The sequence below is a fragment of the Pristis pectinata genome, chromosome 34, assembly GCF_009764475.1.
Source record: "Pristis pectinata isolate sPriPec2 chromosome 34, sPriPec2.1.pri, whole genome shotgun sequence".
Classification (NCBI taxonomy): domain Eukaryota; kingdom Metazoa; phylum Chordata; class Chondrichthyes; order Rhinopristiformes; family Pristidae; genus Pristis; species Pristis pectinata.
In genome coordinates, this window is record NC_067438.1 from 2,236,930 (window position 1) to 2,252,585 (window position 15,656).

Here is a 15,656-nt window from a genome sequence, read left to right on the forward strand (position 1 = left end):
TACAGATCCGGAGCTGCACGGGAGCAGATTCTCAGCTAGTTTTGTTCCCAAGTCCAGAAGGATGGATAACGTTTCTCCGTGAATTTGCTCCCAGTGAGGCTGTGGAGAAGGGACTTGGTGTCCGCGCTGTAAAATGAAACTGTCCGGGACTCGTAACTGAGATAAACTCCCACCCTCCCTGTTTTCCCTGAATTCGGAACTCAGGATCGATAAAGAGAATAGGGAGACAAGAGATTCTGCAGATGCTGTTGAAAGACATGAGTTGAAAGAGAATATGGATCTCTCTGTATTGCTTGTCTTCCAGTACAGAGAGATATCTACAAGTAAATCCTGCCGCCTGGCACATTCCAGGCAGAACTTGCTAAGGGATAAATTCAATGTTGGTGCAGCTAATGGAAAGGCTTTGTGCAGAAGGACTGCAGTCTGAGGACTTGCTGCCACTGGACACTGAGGTGCTGGGTCCTGTGTGACAGGTCCCCAAACACTTGAAGGGTGTGTTGTTCAAAGGGGGCACATGACGGGCACTGGTGATTTGTACTATACATAGAATATACTGTCTGGATGACATTTTGAATCTATAGACAATACTATGAATTTATAGACTGGACGAAATTATGAATGTAAAGGAAACATCGCAGTGTCTTTTATTTTCGGTATTTTATATACACAAATATTTCATGAATAACGTATATTTCTGAACAAAATAAATTTATATTTTCACAGAAGTATTTCTTTTCCGTTTTTTGGATACAGATCACGCGTTAAAATCACGGAAGTATAGACCGCATTTCAACGACTTTCCATTTCACACTTCCCACATTCATATTTACACCGGTTTTATTTCCAGGCTCATTGGGGTTTGACAATGCGGACTTTGGAGATTAAATGGGACCCGTTTGGCGCCAACCTGTTGTCAACGGGGTTTCTGCCCCACAGCCCCTGAGCCCCGCTCCTGACGCCGACCCTAGGACGCGACCCTTTTACATATCCGGAGCAGAACCGGAGCAGATTCTCAGACAGTTTGCATCCCAAGTCCAGAAGAAAGGATAAAGTTTCCCTTTGAATTCATTCCCAGTGAAGCTGTGGAGATGGGACTTGGTGTCCGCATTGTAAAATGAAACTGTCCCGAACTCATAACTGAGATAAATTCCCACTACCTTGGGGATGGGATCGGCAGGGAGAGCAGATCGAGTGAAAGTGTTTACATGAAGCACGTCATCAACCCGCTCGATGGTCCAGAATCCAGTGTCCGGTATCAGTCTGATGTCTCTCTTCCTCTCCACAGACTCTGCGGCGACTCCCAGCCTCCAGCCCTGATTCCACCTCACCTCCACCTCCCAGTAATGTCTCCCCGACGTGAATCCCTCCGATCCCAACACACAGGACCAGTATGTAAACCTCTTCCTGTTATTAGGGAGAATCTTTCGGGTCGGGTTCCATCTCACACCTTTCAGATCTGTAGACACCTCGAGCCCCGGATTCGCTGTTTCCACATCCATGGTCACAGGGACTGGGGGGTCGGGGTGGTGGTGGGGAGAGGGGGAGGAGAAGCAGACAGTTAGAGAGTCCCCGGGTTTCAGGGGGCGGCGGGGGCGGGGGTAGAGGTACTTGATGTAGCTTATGTAACCTTGGCGTATGGAGATTTTATCAGTGTCTGGCAATTTGTAGTAGAATCTCATCATATTTGTACATTATATATTTTTTTAGTTACTTCTAATATTTTAAGTTGTATAGGTTGCAGTGTTTGTGCTTTATTAGTCATGGAGTTTATTTAGTTTTAATAAATATTTAAGGGGGGAGTTTTGGTTGTGCTGCTCTGTGAGCCTTGGCCGGGTTTGCTCCACCAGGAAGATTTCAGGCTCAACGAAAAGGACGAATGTGAAGGAGAACTACCTGCACATGAGACAGGAACTGAAAGGAGAAGCCGATGGGAACGCTCAGTCCGTGTCTATAGACAGAGAAAGAGACCTGAGGATCCGTGGCTCCAACTCTCTGAATGCATGAGAGCGTCTACTTGTGTTTGTGTAAGCTTGTGTGTTCTTCTGTGTGTGTACTGTTTGGAGTAATGATCACTGGTTTTGTGATTATCACCCGGATACATGTATGTGTTGCTGTGTGTCTGTACACGTGGCTGCAGGTGTTCATTTGAGAACCTGCGACAGGTCTGCGAGTTCCACAAATAAAAAATACTGCACTGGCTTCCAGATTACAGGGGGAAGCAAGGACGGGCATCATGGCGGCTTTGGCCACAAGAGGCCACTTCTTCTTGAATTTATTTGGGAGGGGAGCCTTGCAAGGTCGACTGGGTTGGGTGTGGTTCTCACTGAATGTGGTGCCAAGGTCAATGCTGATTGTAGTCTGTCCAGTCTCATTGTTCGACTGCTTCTCTGTGGTGGTTTTATAACAACTGTGAGGCTAGTGGAGGGCAGGTCCCAGTCAATCAGCATCTGCAGTGTAAGCGAGGCCATGGATACACCTTCAGGCTCGCATGGGAAGGGGCCACTATTTCTGTTGCTGAAGAACGTCAGTGATCCATATACATTTTATGACAATCCAAGCCACCACATTGATATCAGTTTTTTTGTTGTTCCCAGTGAGTAAATTAACTGGATTTAATTTGCCCGTCGCTGTGATGGGATTCAAAATTCATCCAGTTCGTGTATCTGGGTGTTTGGAAAGCGTGAATGGGAACATGATATGATGGTTCTGCGACCTGTCTCTGTGCCGATCTATTGTGCTCCTGTGTTAGTCTAGTTGACTATTTGAAAGTGATGCTTTCAAGCAGATGGGTTAGGTGCTGGAATAAAACTTCATATGTATCTCAATCCATTCTTTGCATCCAACTAGTGTATAAAGATCATTGACAAATCAGGAAAAATATTGTGTCAGATTTACCTCGCTTAATGGCATCAAATGATTCGCACAAAACTGTGTTCAATAAAAAGGGGTGATCGAATTTTGCAACTGGCAGCACCCCATCTGCAACTGACATTGCAGGATTCTCCTCACTGATCCTGCGGACAGTAAACAGCCGATTATGAAATGAACATGAACAGCTTTCCTAATTACTTTACAAATCCACGCAGAGTTTCAGTAAGGAACACGTCCTACCTCCTCTTCCGAGAAGCTTCCTCCTGAAACAAATAAAACACATATATGAATTGATTAAGACTAACTGCCCCCAAATTGTTGCAAGCTGTTAAATTCTTGCTACTACTGATACACAGTTAACAAGATGAAGTTGCAGGAAGGAGGTAGAAGCACAGGAGAAAGGCAAGGAGGAGGAACATTTTGTTATACCTGATGGGATGCAACTAACAAGAAGGATTGAACGCACTGGACATTTTTTTTACCAGGACAAATGAAAGGAATGATTTGAATTTTAAAACATCAATGGATTTCATGGGGTGGATGTGAGAAGACCAAAACTGAACGCCAAATATTTGCAGTGGTTATTACTACATCCCAAGAGAACTTCAGTAAACATAATGTGCAACACAGAGTCACAGAGTCAGACACACACAAATGGGGTCTTGTCCCAACACGCCCATATGGACCTTTTTCACCATCTACACTAATTTCATGTTTTCACGTTATGACCGTATCCTTCTATGGATTGCCTATATATGTTGAGGTTGGGAGGAGGTTCTTGTGAAGTAGAAGCATCGACGCTGAGCTGATGTGCTATAAAGATGTATCTTTGATGTCTAACAGGATGTGTTTTGATGCCAGAAGCTGACTGGGCAAATTTCACCAACATTCCTGGAATTCAATGTTAGCCACAGTCTCACTCACACCCACCACACCCGACACATTCAGCATGTGCATGGATTTTAATGTCAGTGTCAGAGGATTTTATTAACCGTGGGAAACACGGAAGAATCACAAGGTTAGTGTCAAGACCACAGCAACCAATTGGGGGGTGGGGTGGGGGGAGGCAGGTAGTGTGGGTTTGCACAGATATTGCGGGAGGCCAGTTAGTTTGGTAACAATATCAGAACAACCTGAAACGGATGAAGCACTTGTCTGCTTTACATCAGTTCAAATTAGTCGGCAAATAGCGCATTTATTTCAGAATTATCACCCATATTCTGTTATGTAAATAAACAAATATAATCCCTCACCCTCAGAAATATCGCGTTGTCTTCTTGATCCAGTTGTTTCTGTAACGTTGAGAGTATTAGATCCATGGAATTTAAATTCACTTGAATGTCTCGTAGATGTTTCTCCATTGTATTTAAAACCTTCCCCTCTTCTTCTCTGAGGTCGCTGAGTAAGCGCTGCTCTTTCTCCGTAAGCATCTGATGCATTCTAATGAATTCAGATGTGATGTAGGACTTCAGGCTGCGAGACTGTTCCTGTCACATTAAAGGCGATATTATTATGATGCAATACGCGGAAGGAATCGACGCGAGGTGACGGCATTGGTAAGGTGAGGCCTCACCCTGACTCTGGAAATCTTCTGTCTTTGTTCCCGTTCCATTTCCTGGATCACCGATTTCTTTTCCCTGAGAGATGTTATGGCAGATTTAACTTGAGCCTGAGGATGCATTTGTGAAAAAGAGAATGAAAGAGTTAGACATTAACATGCAATGAAATATTCAGGCGAACAAAATAGGTTTGCTTTTACCTTGTAGATTTCAACAGCTTCTTTAACCGGCATGAAGTTGTGAGACTTGTGCTCCCGCGCAGTTGCACAGATCACACAGATCAGTTTCTTGTCCGTTTCACAAAACAGTTTCAGTTCTTCCTCATGTTCCTCGCAGTGAAATTTACTTTCCTCCTCTTTCCGATTCGGCTGTAATTTTCGAGCTTTCTCAGCCAGATTTGCCAAGGCCCGATTTACCCTGAGGGTCCGATCAACAAGCGCCTCTCTACATTCCGGACAGGAGTTTCTCTCCTCTCTTTCCCAGCACCGTGTGATACAGCGGCGGCAGAAATTGTGTCCACAGTCCAGTGACACCGGATCGGTGAAGAAATTCAGACAGATGGGACACATTAGTTCTTCGCTAAAACTCTCAACTTGTTGTTTTGAAGCCATTTTAACTCGCGCACTTCCTGATCCGAAATCCTTTCACTTTCGGTATGTTGCCGAACTACTGCAGTACCGCATGTATCCACTAAACGCGTTGTAGCACTCAGGGTATGAAAACTAAACGGGATAATGTTGTTGCAGAAGAGCAGAGTAAATCTAACCTGGCAACTACCGACGAGTTCCACAAGGAGGAAGGATAGGTAAGACATTAAACTGGCCTGAATATGACAGAAGCAGGAAAGAAGAGCCGGACTGGTAATACAACACAGTTTTAGAGCACGTGTGGGAAACGATGCTTAAACAGAAATTTAGAACAAGTGTTAATAAAATAATATCTGTAATAAAACAGGGGATCTGGGGAACATATTGTGCTGCGAGGTGACGAATACTGTGACCACTATTGAGACGTGGCAGCAGAAGAACCAAGAGACTAAATTATACGTTTCAGGGTGAGGCATATTTAGTTTTCCAGTGCTCTTCGTGTGAAGAATTTTGTGATGTCACCCTGATGTAATTCTTGAGCTCCCTTATTCTGCAGTGGGCCCAAGAGTGGAAGTGATTTCCCTCTTGCTGACCTGTGAAGACATACAGCTCTAAAGATCAGGTACAGTCGGCAGGAGGAGGGACACCATTTCCAGTCAGCTATTGGTGCCGGTCCTGGCATGTCCTTCCAAACTCTTCATCCAACCAGGATTGGGTCCCTGACTTAATAGTAGAGGCAGAGTGAGGGGAATATTGGGCTAAGAGTTTGCAATTCGTGGTAGAATACCATCGTGTTCTTGTTCATAGTCCAGAGCAACCCCTGGACACCCAGCACTGAGTTACCGCATCTATTCTAAATCTGTCCCACTTAACATGGTGATCGATCCACCCAGCATTGCGAATTTTAGCCCCGAGTGAAAACGCATCTAACACTAAAGGGCATAAATTTAGGGTAAATGATAAGAGGTGTAGAGGGGATATTTCACTCAGATGTACTGCGTAAGAAGGTGGTGGGGACAAAGGCTCTCACAAGATTTAAGAATCATCTGTACGAAAACTTGAATAGCCAAAACGTAGAAGTCTACCGATTGTCACAAACCAGCAACAAAAGAAACACACTGAGCATGATTCAGTGTTAAAAACTATTTTATTAATCACTACTTATGATAATACGTAAAATAAAAGTAAAAAAAAATGTTAGTATGTTAGAATTCAAGAATGTTAAACCTCGAACGTTAACCCCAAAACTAAACTCTTCGTGTGTGTGTGTGACAAAGTCCAAAACTCCCAGTTCCGGAAATGGTTCTTAAAGTTCAGTTCCGCAAGCCATAAGGTGAAACATGAGCAAGGGCTTCTTCAACAACCACCGTTGTCTGAAGATAAGATGTAGATGTAGAAAAACATAGAGAGAGTACATACGAAATCCAAATGTTCCACGATGGAACCCAAACGACACTTCAGTGTTTACTCGGTAGTGACTTCCTCACCCCGAAAAGCATCCGAACCGTGGTCGTCCACACACAAATACCTGCTTCCTTCTACAGGTCAGCAACAAAGTGAACTCCACCGGATTACTTCCAACTTCCATACATGGATTTCAGTCGCAAACACAGTTATTGTTTCTCATCCATCGATAGAGAAAACAAGCAGGCTGGTGTCTCTCTGCCTTCTCTCTCTCTCTCTCTCTCCTTCTTCTGACTTCAACAACGTCATTACGTCCTTTATCTTCTATTGACGTAAGCACGCCCCACACACACATACACACACACTCTCTATCTTAAAGGGACTTTCACTGAGTCTGTAACACGATCGAGTGCTGGTAAATGGGATTAGTAAGGATGGGAGCTCGATGAAAGACAGACAGAGCAAATTGAACCAAAGTCAATCAACACAGCTGATGGACCCCGGATGCAGATGATAAATGTGATCTTAGTGTCATGCTCTGGAATTCAACGTTGGATCCCGCTCACTGACGCCGTTTGTTCCCGCTCATATAATGCAAGTGTATCTAGATTCTAGTGTCATTTTCAGGGGAGTATTTAAACTTTGAAACTCAGAAACAATCAGCCACTCAGTGTCAAGATGCCAACGTCTAATTCCCGAGGAGGTTGCATTATGTGACCGTGGACTTTCACTGAACTAAACAGAAATGTAATTTCTCACCTTCAGAAATATCACACTTTTTTCATCCAACTGTTCCTGTATTTTTAGGGATTTTCTGCTGCAAAGAATTTAACTTCTCTTGAATGACGAAGATTTATTTCCATCGGATTTAGAATCTCCTGCCCTTCTTCCTTTGTCAGAAGCTGCTGCATTTTAGTGAATTCAGATGTGATATGGGACTGCAGACTGCGAGACACCTTGTCAAACGAAAGCCCAATGTTATTATATTGCCATCAGGGACAAGCAGGACTGTGGAAGGAGAAAACCTCATCCTAACTCCAGAAATCTTCTGTTTCTGTCGTTGCTCCAGTTCGTTGATCGCTGATTTCTTCTTCGTGGTAGATTCTGTGGACGTTCAACTGAGCCTGACATTGGATTTGCGAGGGAAAAAGAGAATGAAAGAGCTAAATAATAAAAATCCGATTAAGCAATAATGTGTTCAAAATATGTTTACTTTTTATCTTGTAGATTTCAACAGCTTCTTCAATCGGCAGGAAGCGGTGCTCTCTGTGTTCCTGTGCATCTCTGCAAAACACACAGATCAGTTTCTGGTCCATTTCACAAAACAGCTTCAGTTCTTCCTGATGTTCTTCGCAGTGAAGTTTACTTTCCTGCTCTTCAGGGTCCAGCGTTAATTTTTGAGCTTTCTCAGCCGGATTTGCCAAGGCCCGATTTACGCAGTGCGTGAGGTCTGCAAACACCTTACTGCATTCCGGACAGCAGTTTCTCTCCTCACTTTCCGAAAACTCTGCGATACAGAAACGGCAGAAATTGTATCCGCACTCCAGTGACAACGGATCGGTGAAGATCTCCAGGTAGATGGGACAAATTAATTCTTCGGTTAAACTCTGGATCTGTTGCTTCGAAGCAATGTTTTTTTCCTGGCACTGATCCAAAATAATCCCACTCTCGGGGAGCTGCTGAACCCCTGCAGTACCGCGACTGTCCAATAAACCCGCAGCAGCGCTCCGGGACCGACACTGAACTCGAGGGTGACGGTCCCCTTTGCTACTTCCTGCGAATTCCACATGGGGGAGCGATTGAAAAGAGATTAAATGAGTCGGAACATGCCTGAAACAGAAAAGAGGAATGTCGGGCAGTCGACGGAAGGGGAGCAACGGACTGCGAATAAATTGAGCAAAAAAACCTATCTGCTAGAGGAACTCAGCGGGTCGAGCAGCATCTGTAAAGGGAAATTCGGGTCAAGACCGTTCATCTGGATTCAGGGGGGAGGGGGAGAGAGGCAGGAAAAGATGTGAGGGGTAGGGGTGGAGCAAGGGGAAACAGTGACAGAAGATGGGAGGTGCTAGGCGGAGGCAACAAAGGGCTGCAGATGATGGACTGAGATAGTTATAGAACAACACAGCACGGACACAGGCCGTTCGGCCCAACGTCCATGCCGACCAAGTGCACACCTAAACTAGTCCCATTTGCTTCCCTTTGGCCATATTCCTCTAAACCTGTCCCTGTCTAAATGTCTCTTAAATGTCGTTATTGTACCTTCCTCAACTACTTTCTCTGGCAGTTCATTGCATATACTCACCACCCTCGACACGAACCAGTTGTCTCTCAGGTCCCTTTGAAATTTCCCCCCTCTCCCTTTAAAAATCCACCGTCCAGTAGCGTTTACATCGAAGTGCTTTGAGACGTTGATTGTGGCTCGAATCAATTCCAGCCTCAGGACGGACCTGGACCCGCTTCAATTCGCCTTTCACCAAAATGGGTCTACAGCAGACGCTGTATCACTGCCTCTCCACTCTGCTCTGGACCACCTGGATAACTCGAACTTACATGTCAGGCTGTTCTTCATTAACTACAGTCTATCGTTCAGCAGCATCATCCCCTGAAAACTTATCGTCAAGCTCCAAGACCTGGGCCTCTGTACCTCCCTCTGCAATTGGATCCTCGACTTCCTCACTGGGCGACCACAATCAGTACAGCTCGGAAACCTCACCTCCTCCTGACTGACCATCAACACAAGCACACCTCAGGGCTGCATGCATAGCCCCCTGCTCTGCTCTCTCTGTACCAACGACTGTGTGGCTAAGCATAGCTCCAACGCCATCTACAAATTCGGCGATGACACCACTGATGTTGGCAGAATCGCGGATGGTGACGAGGAGGTGTACAGGAGTGAGATATGTCAGCTGGTTGAGTGGTGTGGTAACAACAACCTTGAGCTCAACGTCAGCAAAACGAAGGAACTGATTGTGGACTTTAGGAAGGGGAAGTCAAGTGAACTAGCATCAGTCTTCATTGCAGGGTCTGCAGTAGAAAGGATGGGCAGCTTCAAGTTCCTGGGTGTCATCATCTCGGAGGACTTATCCTGGGCCCAGCACACACTCATGAAGAAGGCACATCAGTGTCTCTACTTTCTTAGAAGTTTAAGGAGAGTTGGTACGTCACCAAAAACTCTGACAAACTTCTACAGAAGTGCAGTGGAAAGCATTCTGACTGGTTGCATCACGACCTGGTACGGAAATTCAATGCACAGGAATTCAAGAGGCTACAGAGAGCGGTGGTCTCAGCCAGTTGGACCATAGGTACAGGTCTCCTCACCATCGAGGACGTCAACAAGAGGTGATGTCTCAGGAAGGTGACATCCATCATTAAGAACCCTCATCATCTGGGTCATGCCCCCTTCTCGATGCTGCCATCAAGCAGGAGGTACAGGAGCCTGAAGACCCACACCTCATGGTTCAATAACAGCTTCTTCTCACTGCCATCGACTTCTTGAACTGACCTGAAAAACCCTAATTCTACCTCAGACCAAATTTCCCTCAACTTGCACTCATGTCGTCATGTTTATTTTTGTTTATTTTGTCGCGTAAGTCATGTATAATCTGTTTGTGTAATTTATGTTTGTTATGGTTTGATGTACTGAGCTGCTGCTGCAAAAAAGCTAATTTTCATGGCATTTATAATCTGTTTATGTGTGGCCATGGTAATGAACTTGAACTTGAACCCGAATCTCTGTCCTCTTGCTTTTGTCCCTTTTCCTGGGAAAAAGATTGTGCATTCACCCTGTCTACGCCCCTGGTGGTTTTATACACCTCAATAAGGTCAGTCTCCTACGCTCCAAGGAATAAAGTCCCAGCCTCTTCCTTAACTCAGGCCGTCGAGTCCTGGCAATATTCTCGTAAATATTATTTGCACTCTTTCCAGTTTAGTGATAGGGAAGGAACGTGGAGCGTGAAACCAAATAGGGGAGCTGGGGTGGGAAGATGGAAACGGGGGAAGGGGGGAGGGAGGTCACCTAGTGGGAGTAGTGTGTGGGTAACGAGCAAATGGAGTGGGTGGGGGAGGGGAAAGAGACAGGGGGCTGGGGTGGGGGTGGGTTTGTGTAGGAGGACCTGGATAGACCAGGAGGAGAGGGAAAGGGACAGAGGGGAAGTAAGTTATCTGAAAATGGGGAATCCAATGTTCATGCTGTGGGGTTGTAGACTACTGAGAAGGAACGTAAGATACTGTTCTTCTAGGTTACATCTCGTATGGCTGCTTGATCCACAAGGCGGGTTTAGCTGGTTTCCAAGAAGCCGTTGCATTATTGTCCAGAATGATAAGAAGTGCTCAGGCTGAACTAACTCTTAATACCGAGGAAACAAACAATCTGCTGGAGGAACTCAGCGGGTCGAGCAGCATCTGGGGGGAGAGGAACTTTCGACATTTTGGGTTGAAGTCCCGAATTAAGACAAAGGGTAGAGAGGGAAGATAGCCAAAATAAAGAGAGTGGGGTGCGGGTGGGGGTGTTGTGACAGGGGCCAGTGGGGGATTGGTGAAGGATTGTCTGTTGCTCCAGATTCCACGATCCCCTCTTATTACCCAGGGTTTCCTTGCAGCTCCCTTTGTTCATCTTTGCCAACCCCTCCTCGTCCTCCCACTTGGTTCCATCTGACCCCCCCCCCCCCACCCCGGGCATCTGGTTCCACGTATCACCGAACAGCCTCTACCCCTCCCTCCCTTGTACTGCTATGTACCGGCAATCTTTCCCCTTCCCTCTCAGTCCTGGTACAGGGTCCCGACACATAACGTCGACTTACAACTTTTGCCTCCACAGATGCTGTTTGACCCGCTGAGTTCTTCCAGCGTTCTGTTTAGTTGTTCCAGATTCTAACACCTGCACTCAAGTTTTGTCTTCGCAGGGATGGAAACACAGGCAAAGATGATTGGATGGTGGGGTGGAGAGCGGCGGTGGGCGGCAGATGGGAAGAATGTGGAAGGAGGGGCCAGTGCTGTTTGGTGTGGGGAAAGTTAAACAAAAATCGGTTGCCTAACGCTAACATGTACGTTAACCTGCACTTGAACTCTGTGCTTAATTACTTGTCACTATCAGCTAGTTAATTTGGGATCTTGCTGTGCAGCAATTACCTACCGCGTGTCTTTCATAAAACTGTGATGATATTTGAAGAAGTGGCGAATTAGCTGTAAGTAGCTTAGGGACATCTTGTATTGGTGCAAAGTTTTCTTCCATTGCGAGTCTCAGATAGCTATTTATGGGATCCTGCTGTGCCTCCAGACAGCTATGACTATTTAGTTATACGGACAAAGTATGCACTGGCTGTAAATTGCTCCGGGACATACTGAGCTGGTGAAAGGGGCTGCGAGTCTGCATTGCCCAACCGACAACTCAGTAGCTGCATTGCGGCATCCCAGTGTGGATGAAACCTTTCTCCCTGGGCATGCTCCCAGATGTTCAGTGAGATGCATTGTCTCCTGGATAAGCGATGTCCTGACATTAAAAAAAAATTGTTGGATGTTTCGAATCGCTTCCTGGCCTCGCCCTTTCCTATCCTCTGACCCAATCCCTCCAACTCCCGGGATCTCCACTCTGCATCAGTTCTGGCCTCTCATAGAATCATGCAGCCTTCGGTCCATCGGATCTGTGCCTACCATCAAACAACTATTTCATTCATGGTATTTTATCCTCTCCACGTCCAATCAGCTCCCTCCAGATCCCACCACTCACCTACATACCCTGGGCAATTTTCATTGGCCAATTCGCCGAACAATCCTTGAGCTGTAGGAGGAAACCCATGGCAGGGAAAACATGCAGTTGAACTCGAATCAGCTGATCATCTGGCTGCACCAATATCCCTCCCAACTTATTTCACTCATTGTCATTGTCATGATTACTCATTGACGGGATGTGGGTCTCACTGGTCAGTTCAACATGCAATGTCCATCCTTAATTGGCTTTGAACTGTTTGGCGTTCAAGAGTCTGAAGTCACATACAGGCCCGGATCGGATGGTGGCAATAGATTTCCTTCCCTGAGGAATATCAGTGCCCCGGTGGTTTCATAGTTTCGGAGTTACCCTCATTGATTTCCAGATTTATTCAATCAACTGTTATTAATTCTGCCTTGCTGGGTTTGAACGCATGGAGTCGTCAGTCCAGGCCATTGTATTTTAAGTCCAGTCGAGCGGGAAAACAAGGGGGCATATGAAATTTAACTTGGACAAGCAGAAAGTGATACATTTTGTGAAGTGAGACCAGGGCAGGATAAACAGCGTGAATAGAGCCCTGGGAAGTGTTGCTGAATAGAGAGACCTGAGTGTACAATGACATAGTTACCTGAAAGTGGCAACACTGTCGATAGCGTGGTAAATATTGTGTCCAGCATGATTGTCTTCATCAGTCAGGGCACTGAGTATAAGAGTTGGAACGTCATATTACAGTTGTACAAAACATTGGTTCGGTCGTCATTCGAGTACGGTGTGCAGCTCTGGTCGCCACATTACAGGAAACGTGTGACGAAGACAGGGAGGGCGCAGTAAAGATTCACAAGGATGTTGCCAGAATTGGAGGGTTTGAGTTATAAGGAAAGGTTATTTAGGCTGGGTCTGTTTCCCCTCGAGGAAAGGAGGCTGAGAGGTGACACGATAGATGTCTATAAAATTATGAGAGACATAGATTGAGTGGATTACCAGATTCAACTTTCTCATGGTGGAGGCGTCTAAAACTAGAGGGCACAGGTTGAATGTGAGGAGGTTGAAAGGGGATCTGAGGGGTAATTTTTCACACAGAATGGTTGGCATCTGGAACGAGCTGCCAGAAGAGGCGGTGGAGGCAGGAACAGTAACAACATTTGGAGGTATCTGAACAGGTAGGTCAAGGAGAAAGGCATCAAGGGATGTGGAATTAAAACCCCGGAGGATATCAGCATTACGAAAGAGGAGGTGGGGTTATATAGATATGCATAGACGCGGTGGGCCGAAGGGCTTGTTTCTATGCTGACGACTCTATGACCGGTTAACTGCCCGGCTCCTGCACCCAGCAAACGGCCCCCAAACACTCTGCGCTTCCATCTGAGGACTCCGCCAATCACCATAAACCACCGGCTCTGTTTTTGGCGTGTAGTTGCGGGTTTGATCGTCAGGAATATTCTTCCTAGTTTACATTCTGTAAACGGAGCTTCTGTTTAGCGTTAAAGGAAATCCCCGGCGTCCTATTACTTAAGCTGGGAAGCGGAGAGGGAAAATTGTGGACCCTTTCACTGATCACACCGTGCAGAGACTTGGCCGCTGACTCCAAGGGTTAAGAATTTTCAGGGTCGCTGTGCGTAACAAAGATGTAACCGAGTTTTGGACAAATTCCCTCCCTCACTGCGGGCAGTGTGTGAATTTGCTCGAGATTGATTAAGACTTTATTGATATCTTCACGGAGAAGTTCACAATCTCACCACACCGGAGACATTAAAATTTGCTCAAAGGAGTTACACAATTAAAAAAAACTTATTCTTGGGTTATGAGGATATGGGCACGGATGAAGGATTAAGAGCAGGCGATATGTCCCCTTGAACCTGTTCAGCCACTCACTTTGACGATGGCAGATGTGTTTTACATTAATTCTACACTGACACCTTTGTCCTCAGTTCCCCAAACCATTGCCCCACTAGCCGCTCTCTGAGTTGTGCAGCCGATGGTGAAAATTGCAGATTTTAATTGGTGCGGCAGCGCCCGATTTTAATCCTTTCACACCGCGCCAGCATGTTCCTACTGATGTGTAAAGAGCAACGCATTTCATCAGCCTCGCTACCACTTTGGGAATTAATTCCGCCCAGTTACCCGTTAACCGAAGGGAGAGCATTGAGGCTGAGCAACGTATGAAATAACGGGTGAGTGAGTTGGACAAAAACGTCTGAACACAACGATTTCTTCTCTCTGGTTCCTCTTCACCAGATTCTTGTCCTCTGGGGTTCTGCGACGTTTTCTTTGTGGTATTGGAGTGCAGTCCTGAGGCTTGGTCTAGTTGTCTGGATATTTGGTCCAAACATATGGTGAAGTGTTGAACTCCAGGGGGGAGCTGTGAGTGTCTGCCCGCAATAAGGCAGCACTTGGCTGAGTGTGGCATCAAGCAGTCCTGGGACTGGTATAATTGGCGATCAAGAATAAAAGCGCTCCAGTTGATGGACACACACTTGGCACAAAGGAAGGTAGTCGGGCTTGCTTGAGGCTAATCATCACAGCTCCAGAGCATAATTTGCAGGAGTTCCTCAGCATAGTGTCCCAGGCTCAATTGTCTTCAACAACTTCACCAATGGCCTTCCTTCTATCATGTCAGAAGTGGGGATGATGATTGCACAATGTTCACCTCCATTCACAGCTCCCCTGTTTGCAGCAAGACCTTGGCAACAGAGGTGAAAGATTTATAAGGGACCTGAGGGGCATCTTTTTCACGCAGAGGGTGGTGAGTACATGGAATGAGCTGTCAGAGGAAGTGGTTGAGGCAGGTACAACAATATCGTTTAAAAAACACTTGGATAGGTACATGGAGGGGAGAAGCCTGGAGGGATATGGCATGAACGCAGGAAATTGGGACTAGCTGGGTGAACAACATGGTTGACATGGACTGGTTGGGCCGAAGGGCCTGTATCCATGCTGTATTGCTCTATGACTCTAGAGCATTCAGCCATATGTTGATAAGTGCCAAACAATGACCATCTTCAACAAGAGAAATTCTAAACACTTATTCTTGACATTGATGGCATTACAATCATCGAATCCCCCAACATCTTAATGTTTCCCACTGACAAGAAGCTCAGCCAGACCAGTCACATAAATACTGTGCCGAAAACAACGGGTCAGAGGCCGGGTATCCCGCAGCGAGTAGCTCATCTCCTGAAACTCCCAAGGGATTTCCATCTACAAGACACCAATAAGTAATGCGATGGAATCCCTTCCACTTGTCTGGATGAATTCAGCTCTCGCAACAGTCAAGATGCCTGACACCATTCAGAACGGAACAGCCTACTTGATTGGCACCCCATACATCACTGTAAACATCTCCTCCCTTCACCAGTGATACACAGTGGCTTCAGTGTGTACCATTTCCAAAATACATTGCAGATGCAAACCCGGACTAGTCTGATGTTGCATCCTACCTGTACCACCAAGAAGGGTAAGAGTAACAAGGGCGTGGAAACTCCACTACCTACAGGATCTTTTCCAAGTCATGCCCCATCCTGACTTGGAAAT

General features: G+C 46.0%; 1 protein-coding gene across 1 annotated transcript; it reads right to left on the minus strand.

The window, feature by feature from the left end:
- Window positions 1–622: 622 nt before the first annotated feature.
- LOC127586068 (zinc-binding protein A33-like) lies at window positions 623–5,046 on the minus strand. Its single transcript, XM_052043866.1, has 6 exons — window positions 4,631–5,046; window positions 4,445–4,540; window positions 4,125–4,352; window positions 3,112–3,134; window positions 2,896–3,014; window positions 623–1,510 (listed from the first exon to the last, which is right to left on the minus strand). Exons 1-6 carry the CDS (start codon window positions 5,039–5,041, stop codon window positions 981–983), a joined length of 1,407 nt encoding a protein of 468 aa, XP_051899826.1. The 5' UTR covers window positions 5,042–5,046; the 3' UTR covers window positions 623–980.
- Between the last annotated feature and the right edge of the window lie 10,610 nt (window positions 5,047–15,656).

Coding starts and splice junctions, on each gene's coding strand:
- LOC127586068 (XM_052043866.1), bottom strand. CDS start 5,041: ATGGCTTCAAAACAACAAGTTGAGAGTTTTAGCGAAGAACTAATGTGT. Junction 4,353..4,444: donor AGAAGATTTCCAGAGTCAGG/GTGAGGCCTCAC, acceptor TGACAGGAACAG/TCTCGCAGCCTGAAGTCCTA. Junction 3,015..3,111: donor GAAGCTTCTCGGAAGAGGAG/GTAGGACGTGTT, acceptor TACTGTCCGCAG/GATCAGTGAGGAGAATCCTG.